The 15,089-nt window shown below is 41.0% G+C and overlaps 1 protein-coding gene across 1 annotated transcript in view; it reads right to left on the reverse strand.

The window, feature by feature from the left end:
* Nucleotides 1-15,089, reverse strand: part of LOC126187640 (ionotropic receptor 93a) — a 285,197-nt gene that overhangs the window by 139,022 nt on the left and 131,086 nt on the right. The window contains exons 9-10 of the mRNA XM_049928878.1: nt 6,840-6,946; nt 5,409-5,502 (exon numbers count right to left, since the gene is read on the reverse strand). Of these exons, the coding sequence (XP_049784835.1) occupies nt 5,409-5,502; nt 6,840-6,946 (201 nt within the window). The remainder of the gene's footprint in view (nt 1-5,408; nt 5,503-6,839; nt 6,947-15,089) is intronic.

Below are 15,089 nucleotides of genomic sequence, written 5' to 3' on the forward strand. Positions count from 1 at the left end.
GAGATGTGAGCAGGAGGATTATCGTGATGCTATTTTCATGAGTGGTTTTGCCATTATTCTGGTTGTTTCCTTCAGACTGTTTCATGCAAATGGCACATAACTTCCAGGTAGTGTTACTTATTCATCATATGACTGTAAGGCAGGAACTCTTGATGCACTGCCCCACTGTAAGCAAAGAAAATAGTGAGAAGAACCTACACCATGTGATCAAACTTGTCAATTTTTCCAATTCTTGGGACTTCAGGCAGTTTCCATTGGACGATTGTGCCTTGCTTTTGATATCATTCCTGTATACCCATGTTTTTTCACCTGTTATAACCTTCTTTAGAAGTTCCGAATCACTGTTGAATTCATTCAGTAATACCTGAGTGATGTCCATGTGACATCATTTTCAGACAAATTTCAACAATTTCAGAATAAACTTTGCTGCTATACATTTCATGCTCAAAATATAAAAAAAAAAAAAAACAATTGCTTGCATGAGCAAAAGGATATGCAACATCATCAGCAACCCCTTTGATGGTATTTCAGTGGTTTTCCAGAACTGTTTTCTTTACTTCTTCCACATTGTCATCAGTAATTGGCATGCTAGGGCATTCAAGGGCAGTCGTCAACTTCAAAAACTTCTCAGTCCCTTTGAATCATTTATACCTCCCATAAACTTGTTTTACTCATAGTAGATTTGCCAAAAGCCACAGTCAACATTTTAAATGTGTTGTTGCACTTTATTCTATCTATATCAAACCTACTAACCAGCAGCAATACCTTTACTTCGTCAGGTAACACCCCTTCAGTACCAAGTAGTTTCTTCTAAACAGCATAGTCACCCACGGTCGTCGCATCTGAGGTGATGAGTGGTCCCTCTCAAAATATACTGAGGGTTTCTCTGAAGTCTTCACAGATTGTAATTATCCTCCCAACCTGGTACAAAAACAAATCTCCCATGCCTTATCTTTCCAGCCTCCAACCACCTCCCGAAGTCTCATGGTCCAGCCACAGAGGAACATTCTCCTTGTCATTCAATACGACCCGGACTGGAGCAACTGAATTTCATTCTCTGCCAGGGTTTTGACTACCTCTTGTTGTGTCCTGAAATGGGAAATGTCCCGATACTCACCCATCCCTACACAACCCCTGCTCCCAGCCCCTTACCTCATGGCTCATACCCCTGTAACAGAACTAGATGCAAGACCTGTCCCATACATCCTCGCACCACCACCTACTCCAGCCTGGTCACAAACATCACCTATCCCATCAAAGGAAGCTAAGCTGCAACCACTGTGTTGCATTCTATGTGGCCTTGATAATCAACAAGCTGTGTGTCTGCATGAATGGCCACTGACAAACTCTGACCAAGAAACAAGAGGACCACCCTGTTGCTGAGCACATTGCTCAACATGACATCCTTCATTCGAATGACTGCTTCACAACCTGTGCCATATGGAACCTTCCCACCAACACCAGCTTTTCTGAATTGCGCAGGTGAGAACTTTCTCTGCTAAACATCCTGTTTCCATAACACTCCTGGCCTCAACCTCCATTAGTTCCTCTCCTCACCCCTCCAGTCTCTTCCCTGTTCCCATTCCAGCACTAAACAACCCTCATTGCACCATCGTGCCCAATCTTTTTATGTCTCTCTTTATCTGCTACTCTTCCTCCCACCCTTCCCCCACACCACTCTCCTATCCTCTGTCTAACCTGCCAACTGCACATACCTGCCCCACCCTCCCTCTGCCTCGTCCCTGCATGCTCCCCAGCAACACTTTATGGTCCCCCACCCCTACCCTACTATCCCTCCCCCTCCCCGCCCCAGCCTCCTCCTTACCCCCACCCAGTCATCACTCCCATCATTCACTTGTGCTGCTGCTTGCACTGTGGCTTCAGTTACCAGAGACTGCAGTCATGTGTGTTAGTTGTATCTGTGTTGTGTGTGTGTGTGTGTGTGTGTGTGTGTGTGTGTGTGTGTCCATCGTCTATTTTTGACGAAGGAATTGCTGGCTGAAAGCTTATTTGTTACAGTCTTTTTGTTGTGCCTATTTGTGACTCAGCATCTCTGCTATATGGTGAGTAGCAACTTTCCTTTTCATATTATTGTTACATTCCATTCTGGATTTTCCATTGTTCTTTTTTGAAAGTAAAAATTTTTCAAACATCCAGCATTTTGGCTGTCATCAGTAAACTAAATATTCGAAAAGCTAAAAATGCAAATATACGTTAGGAACATGTGTAGCAACAAGATTAAAAAAGCTTTGAAAATACGTTGTATAAAGCCCTCAAAATTAAAAAAAAATTGCCTTTACTTTTTGATCACAGCTCATGTAATTTTTTTTTCTGAGTCACTTGTATTATAACTTAGGGAATCCAGTCAGATAACATCATTGACAACTGCCATTATTTGAAAAGGTGACAACCCGGGCAGTTTCAAGGCAAAACTACAGCAAGTACACATGTACATACTGCAAACACTAGTACCACCACACAATTGAAGATAACTGATGCTAAAAGTTATCAATACTGAAAATTGGTAAATAAGAGGTGAGGACAGCATTAACTCTGTCCCTCTGTCTTTCAACAAGGGGGAGAGCAGGATTCCACCAAAATCTAAGCGTAAACCTCCATCTCTATTTACAAGGTCACTTGCTAATTTAATCTCAACTGCTTCCTTGGTAACAGTATCCCATGTTTGGAAGGTAGGAGATAAGGTACTGGTGAAAGTAAACCTGTGAAGACTTGTCATGAGCCTTGCTTTGATAGAGCACTTGCCGAAGAAAGGCAAATGCCCTGAGCTTGAGTCTTGGTTTGGCACACAGTTTTAATCTGCAAGGAAGTTTCACTATCCCAATAGTTGAAAGTGAATGACAGAATCTCCACATCATTATATTCCATAGGATGACCAGTGTCAAGACAATGATCTGCAATGGCCAATTTGCTCAGCTGTTGTAAGTGTACATCACTTTTATCCTCAGTACACCAGTCTTTCACAGTCCTGGTGGTCTGATCAATGTATGACATGCCACAACTGCAAGGAATATGATAGACACCTGCCTTATGCAAAATGAGGTCATCCTTGATGGAACCATAATCTTAGTTGGAGGTCAAAAACACATTTCACATGATATTTTTGCAAAATATGACCAATCTCACAGAAGATAGTCTCTGCATAAGATAGAATGGCTGTAGACTTTGGTGTCAACTCAATATTATTATCACCCATCCAGAGCACAGTTGGTCACTAGTGCAATGCACATCTGATCCATCTTCCACTATATCCATTCTGACAGGATGTGACCTCAAGATGGGTTAACTCAGCTGACCCTCTCTCAGGGTCTTAAATGACATGGGCTCTGTGAACTGAGGTACAAAGTACCCATTCACACTGAGCAATATGATGAAAACTATCAGCCTGTAGATACAAATCAGTGTGAGTAGGCTTCCTATAACAGCATGTTCCAACATACCATCAGCCACCCTCCTCTCCAGCACATCAAGGAAGGGAAGGCAGCCATCCTTCTCCACATCCATCATGAAACAAACATTTGGGTACATTCAATTCAGGTGTCCTAAAAAGTTGTTCAAACTCTCTGTGCCATGAAGCTGAACAACAAAAGGATCACCAAACTACTGAAAAAAACATTCAGGTCTCAAAGCCACTGATAGTTATCAAAGTTTTCCATAAAAAATTGCAATAATAGGTGACAACAGACTTTCAGTTGCAACTGCATCTCATAGGACTGATCACTGAATAAAAAATAAGTGGAAGTCAACACGTGTCAAAAGAGGTTCATAAACTCAACACCAAATCTAATCTCACTTAACTGTAATGAATTAGACAGAGGAATATGAGTGAAGAGAGAGACCACATCAAAACTTATTAAAATATCAGAGCCATTAAAATGTGTTCCGTCTAATTCACATAATAAATCCACCGATTTCTTAATGTGATGCTCACATTGACCAACAAGCTGGCTCAACAAAGTAGTGAGGTATCTTGCTACATGATATATCAGAGCACCAATTTTACTGACAATTGGATGGAGAGGAACCCCTTCTTTGTAGATATTTGTAACGCCATATAACCTATGGACAACAGCAAAATAAGTAGTAGGACTCTGAATAGTCTCCTGTGACAAAGAGCTTTTCTTCAGAAGGCTGTTAGTCTTTCTCACAACACTTTTTGTGGGACCAGCACTGATCCTACAATATGTTGAATCAAACAGTAATTTGATAGTAATCCTAAAACATAGTCCTGCTAGTCCAGAATGAATGTAATACTGTCCTTTTTCATGCGTAAACCAACAATATCTGGATCAACTCTATGTGTATGTGTTTGGATGGATGTGCTCCAGTCAGCATATGACAGCCCTCCCTCCTAGCCTCCCCTGCAGCATCAGGAAGTAGTTCAGAAACAGCCCGTTCAATAGAATTAATAAAATCAATCAATAGCAAATGGTTGGGTGTTTGTAGCATGGTAAAGCTGCATCTTTGAGGTTTATCATAGAATGTTGAGATATAGCAATAAACTCCAAGGCACAGAAATGTTCAAACTTTGCAAATGCCTGGCTGTTATAGAACAAAATTCCCAGTCAGGTTGCCTGTAACACCAGCCAGCCTATTCAAGAAAAATATCAGCTTTTCTGTTTTTTAGAAATATGCTCCTCCCACATTGTAGGAAAACATCATATTTAAACTGTATTCAGATATGTAATTCCAATATGAAGGAGCTCCAGCTCACATACCAAATGCCATTCATGGATGCCTATATAAAATATTCACTAATATGTAGATAGGAAAAGGACATCCTGTTTCATGTCCAGCTTCTTCATCTGATTTGACATAGTAAAAGGACATCCTGTTTCGTGACCAGCTTCTTCATTTGATTTGATCCCACATGATTTCTTCCTGTAGAGTCATGTGAAAAGTCTTTTGTATGAGACAACTGTTGAGACTTAAGAGGCACTCCTAGCAATAATTCTCACTGAGTGTGACATTTGTTGAGTAACACTGAGGTTGTTGGAACAGATATCACGTAACTGTGTACACTGAAGTCATGGCTGCACAGAATCTCAGAGATGCCACTGTGAACAACAGTTGTGAATCTAGTACCCTGTAAAAAGTTAATCAGAAAAATAGAGTTATTACAAAAATATATCTACTTGGATCTTCATTATCATTAGCAGACCTGTAGGTAATTTGAAATTTTTTCATACCTATTTACAGCTTTCTAGTAAATCATTTCTGGAGCAGGACTTCCTACCTCAAACTGACACATTTGCCTTTCTCTAACAATATGGGAATGACAGTATATTTCATTCTCTATGTTTAACCATCCAATATTTCAATTATAATCATCATGATGTGAATAATAATTGTAAAATGATGTCCAGTTCCCAAACACTGTAGATGCTTACACTCTGTTGCTGTGTAGCCATCACATCAGAGCCAGCAAGATCAGTATCATTGGCAATATTTCCTTTGTGGTCTGTTGGCTGCATCACTGTATAGCTGTAACATGACAAAATAGCCAATTAAGTCACTGAATTTATTTAATGAGCTTTGCTTGTCAAGTTGTTTGATGCCATTAGCTATATTCTTGATCCACAGATATTTGAAATAGTTTTCGCTGTCTTGATTAAAGTTATCCCTTTTGCCATTTACCTCTGTGCCTAACACAAGTTCACTTTTTCTAAAAACAGAAAATATTAAAAGTTTTAGCTAAAGTTAATAGCTGTCAAGTAATTTATCTAAAAAAACAACCATTAAATAATACCATTGCTTGTTATTGACACACATCTTGTAGTTGCTGTGTCAATTTGTTTTGACTATCACCTTCTTCTGTCTAACTATCTATAATTATATCAATGCTTTTTATCTGTATTTGGACTAATCTCAACCACTACTGCAGGGATTTTGATCTGGTTTTGATTAATAGCTAGACTGTTTCACTAGGAAGTTTTATGTATGTCATTTATGAATATTTTGTGCTAATTGGATGAACTATGATGAATTAAAGTCTCCCCGCCACTGTCAAAACACTGTGATTGCCACCTAGCAGTACAGCCACCACAGCTCCAGAGAGCAGTGAAGCTTGATCAGAATCCATGTTGGGCCTGTAAACTGAAATATCATGGGATCAAAATAATCCCATGCAGACTATGGATTTTTGATTTTGCCTTTTAACATAGTATTCACTTCTCAATGATGTGGATATTTGTGAGACACTAAATGTGTTTCAGATTCCAAGTTAAATTGTAGGTCCCATTTCCCAGTTGGATAACTGGTCAGGGAAATGCAAGTCGCCAAAGTGACATCCAACAGAAAGAATTGCACTAGGAAATTGAGCCACATGAAATTATTATTACCAGAATCTGTACATGCACAAACACACATACTTTCTCCTTCCATACATATTGTATATTTTTTTTCTGCTTGTATGTGAAGACTAATTTCAGGAATTTTTATAGTTGTGCTGGACTCACACTGGAGTTGGAAAGTTCTCAGTAAGCCCGAATGTTATCTGTTCCACATTTAATTGGCATTTGAGTGACATCATGTTGTAACGATAGGAGCAGCAAGCTACCATGCTGCCTGCAATGTTGGGAGCAAGGCCCAGTGGTGGCTGCCGGCTAATGAGAAGCTCTTATAGACAGTACAGGACACAAAACAGGCTGGCAACCACACCACCACCAAATGCGTTGCTGCAGCAGTGCGGCACATTTGATGCCCAGTTAGTATTGATAGGTGGGTTTCAATAAGTTATATGAAAGCTAAAAAGTTTTCCTGCATCCTGAGAATGTGTGCTACAGTATATCTGCTGGAATAATAAAAATATTACTCTGTACCTGAAGTTAAGTCGCTCAGACAGCACACTTAGAACTTTGAAGAAGACACCCTCATATTGGAACTCCCTTCGTGTGGCATTGTAATGGATAATTTGCCATGGTGGACTCTGCAAGTAAACAGTAAGGATAAAATTTCTAGGCAGACACACTGTTAGATTATTTACTTTAATTCATTGTTTTACTTTCTAGTGAAAAAGCCTGCTAAACTACATGATGATTGTAGTAAGAATGTACAGATCTGAGACTTAATAATTAGAGATGGAATCAAATCAGAATAAGTAATAATGATCATGAAGGCACTTGTAATTTGGAGTTATTGAAACTATATATATTTTTCTATTGTTAAAGACAAATATAAAATCCCATGCATGATAGATGCAAGCTAACAGGACAAGATGGCGGCTAGTGTGAAAAACTGAAGGACTTCTCCTATTGCAGGTGCCAATGCCAAGGGAAAGGTGACATGGGTTAGAGAGCAGAAGGAAGAAGCAATAAACTTGTTCATTCAGAAACTTAGAAACATTGAGTGGGTTGTATGTACCAATGTCAAACAGGTCTAAATGAAACTAGAACAGCTTTTGAGAGATTCATTAAAATTTATTTAGATTTGTGGTACATTTGTTCTTCTTTTATAAAAATCAGCTGTAAAAACAGACCTATAAAGATGAGCATTAAGTGGTACACACACAAAATTGGTATTTTTATTCCATATTCAAAACCTCTCCTAAATAGGACACAGAGCAAAAAGATGAGTTGTACAAAGCTTATCTTGAATGTAAGAGAGCCCACAGAACTCAGCTTAGAATGGCAAAAAGAAAAACATATGAAAGGTACATTGAAGGCACTCCTAATAAGTGCAAAGCTGTGTGGAATATTTTAGTGCAAGAGCATCACACTTATCATGAACATGACATGGCTCTAGACATGGATAAAGAATTCTTTTTCATGGATTCTGTAACCCATAATAGGAACAAAATTAAGACTACAAGTACTAATGCAACTGACCTTCTTAAGCAACATCAGCATGGAAACTATAGCTTTGGATGGAGGACAATCACACCTATTAAGATTAAAAAAGTAGTGGCAAAGTTCTCAAGCTCCAAGGACATGGGCTACTCTTGGCTGCCTAATTATATAATTAGAAAAACAGTACTTAAAATTAGTGAGCCACTGGCCTTTATTTTTAACAAGTGTCCAGAATTTGGAGTATTTCCTACAATACAAAAATGTTGAAAGTTTTTCCAATGTACAAAAAAGGTGACAAATATGATCTCAAAAATTGCAAAACTGTTTAAATTGCTTTAATTTTCTCCAGAATATTTGAATCTCTTATTTTTGAACATTTGAACAACTACTCTGAGCTGCATAATTGACTTTCTAATAGTCAATTTGGCTTCCACAAGGGAAGAAATGCTGCCACTGCTGTTCTCTCAGTTGTCAATGAAGTAACAATAGACTTTGAGAATAAAAATAAAGCTTCACCCATTTTGTGTGATTTAAGAAGGCATTTGACTGTATTAATCATTATGCCTTACTTGCTAAACTCAAATTCTTTAGTGTACAAGGCTCTGCACTGGCAGCAATTGTCTCATACCAAACCAATAGGGAACAGGTTCTCTCTGTCAGAAACAGGCACGTAATTGTATTATATGCAACCAATAGGAAACAGTTTGCCTCTGTCAGAGACAGGCACTCACAGCTGCAAGAAGTTAAAACAGGGGTCATACAAAGTTCTCTCCTTGGGCCCTTCTTTTTTTTATAATTGCAATCAATGATTTACCCCACTGCTTCCCAACGCTCTTATTTGATTTACCCCACTGCTTCCCAACTCGGTTATTTGTTAAGCCAATGAGACAACATTGCTAGCTCAGCATGAGAACACATTAGTTTTGCAAGCTTTGATGCAAGATGGCATGGAAGTCGCACTAAATTGGTTGTCATTAAATACAGTCCTTTGCAACCCTGATACCCAGCAGATAATACTACAATTGTCAAAAGAGGCAGAAGTGAAAGCACTTAAAATTGTGGGAATTCATGTAGTCTTTAAGTTAACTTAGGAAACATGCATGAACCATTACTGTACAAAATTATCTCGAGTTACTTATTTAATGTGGAAATTGAAAGGCTTAGAAAAAAAAGAAAATTTAAGAGTTATTTATTTTAGACTCTTTGTCACATATAGAGTAGACTGCTGATACAGGGACATTCTCCAAACATCAGTAAAGTTTGAAAAATTCAAATGAAAGGTGGTATGAGCAATGAGCAATGTTGGTAGATTAGAACACTGCCAGCTACTATTCATACAGTTGAAAATACACACAACAAAAATGTTTTGCCTCATCTTGGGTCCGAGATTTCCAGAACCTGTACAGAAAATTGGAAGAGACATCAACATAAACATCATTTCTGCTCTTTTTATTGCTCATGAAAACCACACAGTGCATGTTGTACCACCATACAGTGAGACCTTCAGAGATGGTGGCCCAGAATTTTATACCCAGTAGCATGTCCTCTTGCATTGATGCATGCCTGTAATCATCATGGCATACTATCCACAAGTTCATAAAGGCACTGTTGGTCATTGTCCCACTCCTCAACGGTAATTCAGCATACGTCCCTCAGAGTGGTTGGTGGGTCACGTTGTCCATAAACAGCTCTTTTCAATCTATCCCAGGCATGTTCAATATGGTTCATGTCTGGAGAACATGCTGGCCACTCTAGTTGAGTGATGTCGTTATCCTGAAAGAAGCCATTCACAAGATGTGCATGATGGGGGCATGAATTGTTGTCCATGAAGATGAATGCATGGCCAATATGCTGCTGATATAGTTGCACTATCAGATGGAGGATAGCATTCACGTATCGTACAGCCATTACGGTGCCTTACATGACTGCCCGCAACATATGTCAGCCCCACATAATGCCACCCCAAAACAGCAGGGAACCTCCACCTTGCTTCACTTGTTGGGCCGTGTGTCTAAGGTGTTCAACCTGACTGGGTTGCCTACAAACACATCTCTGACAATTGTCTGGTTGAAGGCATATGCAACACTTATTGGATAAGAGAATGTGCTGCCAATTCTGAGTGGTCCATTCGGCTTGTTGTTCAGCCTATCTGTACCGCACTGCATGGTATCATGGTTGCAAAGATGGACCTTGTCATGGATGTCAGTAGTGAAGTTGTGCATCATACAGCCTATTGCACACAGTTTGAGTCATAACACAACACCCTGTGGCTGCGTGAAAAGCATTATTTAACATGGTGGCATTGCTGTCAGCGTTCCTCCAAGCCATAATCCACAGGAAGTGGTCATCGGTAGCAATAGTAGCCCTTGGGTGGCTTAAGCGAGGCATGTCATCAGCAATTTCTGTCTCTATGTATCTCTTCCATGTCCAAACAACATCACTTTGGTTCACTTCGAGATGCCTGCACACTTCACTTGTTGGGAGAGCCCTTCCTGGCACAAAGTAACAATGCGGACATGATTGAACCATGGTATTATCATTTAGCCATGGTTGAACTACAGACAGCACGAGCTGTATACCTCCTTCCTGGTGGAATGACTGGAACTGATCGGCTCTCGGACCCCCTCCATCTAATAGGCACTGCTCATGCATGGTTGTCTACATCTTTGGGCGGGTTTAGTGACATCTCTGAACATTCAAAGGGACTGTGTCTGTGATACAAAATCCACTGCCAACGTCTATCTTCAGGAGTTCTGGGAACCAGGATGACGCAAAACTTTTTTTGTTTTGTATTAGCAGATTGGGTAAGGATTCCAGGCATTCAAGAAAGTGGTTGGTGTCTTTGATGAAGGATGGGAGACTGCATGTAATGGGTTGAAGGTGTTGATCTACGTAGGCAGAGATACGTTCTGTGGGGGCTTGGTAACCGGCTACAATGGGGCGGCCGGGATGATGGGGTTTTTCCTAAAATTCACAAACCCAATCATCCCGGCCGCCCCATTGTAGCTGGTTACCAAGCCCCCACAGAATGTATCTCTGCCCACGTAGATCAACACCTTCAACCCATTACATGCAGTCTCCCAGCCTTCATCAAAGACACCAACCACTTTCTCGAACTCCTGGAATCCTTACACAATCTGTTACCCCCAGAAACCATCCTTGTAACCATTAATGCCTCTTCCTTATACACAAATATCCCGCATGTCCTGGGCCTCACTGTGATGGAGCACTTCCTTTCACGCTGATCACCTGCCACCCTACCTAACACCTCCTTCCTCATTACCTTAGCCAGCTTCATCCTAACTCACAACTTCTTCACTTTCGAAGGCCAGACATACCAACAATTAAAGGGTACAGCCATGGGTACCAGGATGGCCCCCTCGTATGCCAAACTATTTATGGGTCGCTTAGAGGAAGCCTTCTTGGTTACCCAGGTCTGCCAACACAAAGTTTGGTACAGATTTATTGATGACATCTTCATGATCTGGACTCACAGTGAAGAAGACCTCCAGAATTTCCTCTCCAACCTCAACTCCTTTGGTTCCATCAGATTCACCTGGTCCTACTCCAAATCCCATGCCACTTTCCCTGACGTTGACCTCCATCTGTCCAATGGCCAGCTTCACACGTCCGTCCACATCAAACCCACCAACAAGCAACAGTACCTCCATTATGACAGCTGCCACCCATTCCACATCAAACGGTCCCTTCACTACAGCCTAGGTCTTCATGGCAAACGAATCTGCTCCAGTCCTGAATCCCTGAACCGTTACACCAACAACCTGAAAACAGCTTTCGCATCCCACAACTACCCTCCCGACCTGGTACAGAAGCAAATAACCAGAGCCATTTCCTCATCCCCCCAAACCCAGAACCTCCCACAGAAGAATCCCAAAAGTGCCCCACTTGTGACAGGATACTTTCCGGGACTGGATCAGACTCTGAATGTGGCTTTCCAGCAGGGATACAACTTCCTCAAATCCTGCCCTGAAATGAGACCCATCCTTCACGAAATCCTCCCCACTCCACCAAGAGTGTCTTTCCGCTGTCCACATAACCTTCATAACCTCTTGGTCCATCCCTATGAAATCCCCAAACCACCTTCCCTACCCACTGGCTCCTACCCTTGTAACCACACCTGGTGTAAAACCTGTCCCATGCACCCTCCCACCATCACCTACTCCAGTCCTGCAACCCGGAAGGTGTACACGATCAAAGGCAGAGCCACGTGTGGCAACTCCCACGTGATTTCCCAACTGACCTGCCTACACTGTGAAGCTTTCTTTGTGGGAATGACCAGCAACAAACTGTCCATTTGCATGAACGGACACAGGCAGACAGTGTTTGTTGGTAATGAGGATCACCCTGTGGCTAAACATGCCTTGGTGCACTATGACACCAACCTATCAGAACTCTGAAGATGGGAACTTGCCCTTCAATATATCCTCTCTTCCCGTTATCCACCAGGCCTTAACCTCCGCTAATTTCAAGTTGGCGCCACTCATACCTCACCTGTCATTCAACAACATCTTTGCCTCTGTACTTCCGCCTCAGCTGACATCTCTACCCAAACTCTTTGCCTTTACATATGTCTGCTTGTGTCTGTTATGTGCAGATGGATATGTGTGTGTGTGTGTGTGTGTGCGAGTGTATACCTGTCCCTTTTCCCCCCCAAGGTAAGTCTTTCCGCTCCCGGGATTGGAATGACTCCTTATACTCTCCCTTAAAACCCACATCCTTTCGTCTTTCCCTCTCCTTCCCTCTTTCCTGATGAAGCAACCCTGGGTTGCAAAAGCTTTAAATTTGTGTGTATGTTTGTGTTCGTTTGTGTGTCTGTCGAGCTGCCAGCACTTTCATTTGGTAAGTCACATCATCTTTGTTTTTAGGTATATATATATATATATAGCATGTTTGGAAACAACGCTAAATGCAAAATAAAATTAGATATACCAAGGGACAGGGCGGCAAGAACAGGAAAGTCCCATCTAATCAACAGCTCAAGAATATTTAAGAAATTTCCATTTTCTGCTCAGTCAGCTCACATAACTAGCTTCAAAAGCAAGCTATTAAACAGGTCACTTATTAATCCTTTTTTTATGTAACTGAATTTATGAACATAAAATCAAATGACATCAATATTTAAGATCTTCATTATGTGACATCATTGACTGCATTTATTTATTATTTTATTGTTTATACTATCATTTCTAGATTCTATTTGGAATATGTAATGTTCATTTAGTTTCAAGGTACTATTGTAGGAAAATGTAATATACTATCAAGGTAAAATGCCTATTCCACTTCAGGTGGTTAATAAAGAATCTATAAGAATTTGAATATGAAAGAACAGTATCATCTCACACCTACCCATTCCAGTGTAAACCTTTAAATACACTGCTGTTTGTGAAAAGTGCAACACCAAAAAGGAATTACCTGAATAGTGCTACACTTGGTGGAAGTGGTGACAGGTGTGCAAGCAATAAGTGATATGTTTTGCAGCAAGACGGAGTACATGTAGACCGAGCAGAGCCCTCTTGTGTCAGTCCGACAGGGTCAGTGTTGTGCCTAGTGTAGTCAGTGCAGAGCAGTCACCCAAGGTGGAAACAATACAGTGAGTACCAGTATGCCTCGTCAATATCAAAGGGAGCCACATCGGCATGTGAGCGAGTTCGAACGGGGCAGAATGATAGGTCCCCAGGAAACGGGGTTGTCATACCATGACATTTCGGTTTGCACAGAGCATGCTGTTATGACAGTTATGCATGTGTAGAAGCATTGGATAGAGGAAGGTTGAGTGCAGCAACAAGTGGGAACTGGACCACGGAACATGACCACAGCACAGGATGACTGTCATCTTGTCTGCATTGTCATTATGCATCATACAGCATTATCCAGTGTTGGTTCATTGTTGGAACACTGTAACAGGTGTGAAATTGTCTGCATAGACAGTTCACCACCATCTGCTGCAGGATGGACTGGCTGCATGCATGCCGTTATGTTGGCTTCCATTGCCCAGAAACCACAAGCTCTTCCAGTTGAAATGGGCACGTGAACACTGTGACTGGGTGGCTGAGTGGTAACATGTAATCTTTTCAGAGGAATCCTGCTTCAGTGTGTCCTACAGTAATGGCCATATACATGTCCAGCAGTACCGTGGTGAGCGCAACCTGGAGGGCTGCACTGTGGAGTGGCATAGCGGACAAACACAAGGTGTTATGTATTGCGGGCACTTTGAACAGCAACCAATACCTAACAGAGGTTGTGGAGCCTGAGGTACTCCCCCTGCTTCAGGCATCTCCACAGGCCACATTTCAACAGGACAATGCCTGGTCACATATTGCAAGGATTTTACAGGCCTTCTTTGAAGAGCGACGGGTACCATTGCTTCCCCAGACATGTCACCCACTGAACATGTCTGGTATATGGTTGGTTGGCACCTGGTGTGTCATGGTCCTCCAGTAACTGGCGTCACTGATTTGTATGCTTGGATACAAACTGCATTGAGGAAAATCCCTCAGGAACATATTCAGAACCTTATTGATTCAATGCCATGGTGTATAGCAGCTCTAATTGCAGCGTGTGGTGGCCACACAACGTACTGAATAGTAGGGCTCAAAGGACATGTACAGATTTGAAAAGGTAATCATTTGTTACTTCTCGTGTACCTAACCTGCGGTATTAAATTAATTTAATTCATGCGTTTCCTCCTTGGCATTGCAATTTCCACAAACGGTAGTGTATATCACCTGAAAGCATTTCTTTTTTTTTTTAAATGATGAAACAGATTTTAAAAAGATATGTAATAGGCATTCACCTAGCTTTAACTTTAGGGATGTATAATTATTGTAAATATAGTTTTATTCATTGAAGTTAAGCCTTAATGTAATACATAGTTTTTATTTTGCCAGAAATATATGCTAGAGTTAAATACTATATTGAACAAATTTTCGGTGTATGAATGTACTTACCTTCAGGAGACAAAATGAACGACACTGCCGACAGATGCATAAAAAATGTTGGGTAAGGTTAAAAAGGAAGGGTAGGTTGCTTAGACCCCAGGATGAAACTGAGGATACACTGAGAACTTTGGAATGAGGACTGACAAAGATCATAAAGTTTTTTCTCTACCTCATCCAAACTAAAAGTTGGTCTCTCTCATCCTGGGGACTCAGTGACCTCCCCTTCCCTTTTAAGCTTACCAAACATATTCTTCTCCCCTTGACAACAAAGGAAGTACTAGTTTTGAAAGCTGTATAGAGTGACTCTTTTACTTTTATATGCATC

The sequence above is a fragment of the Schistocerca cancellata genome, chromosome 1, assembly GCF_023864275.1.
Source record: "Schistocerca cancellata isolate TAMUIC-IGC-003103 chromosome 1, iqSchCanc2.1, whole genome shotgun sequence".
NCBI classification, from domain to species: domain Eukaryota; kingdom Metazoa; phylum Arthropoda; class Insecta; order Orthoptera; family Acrididae; genus Schistocerca; species Schistocerca cancellata.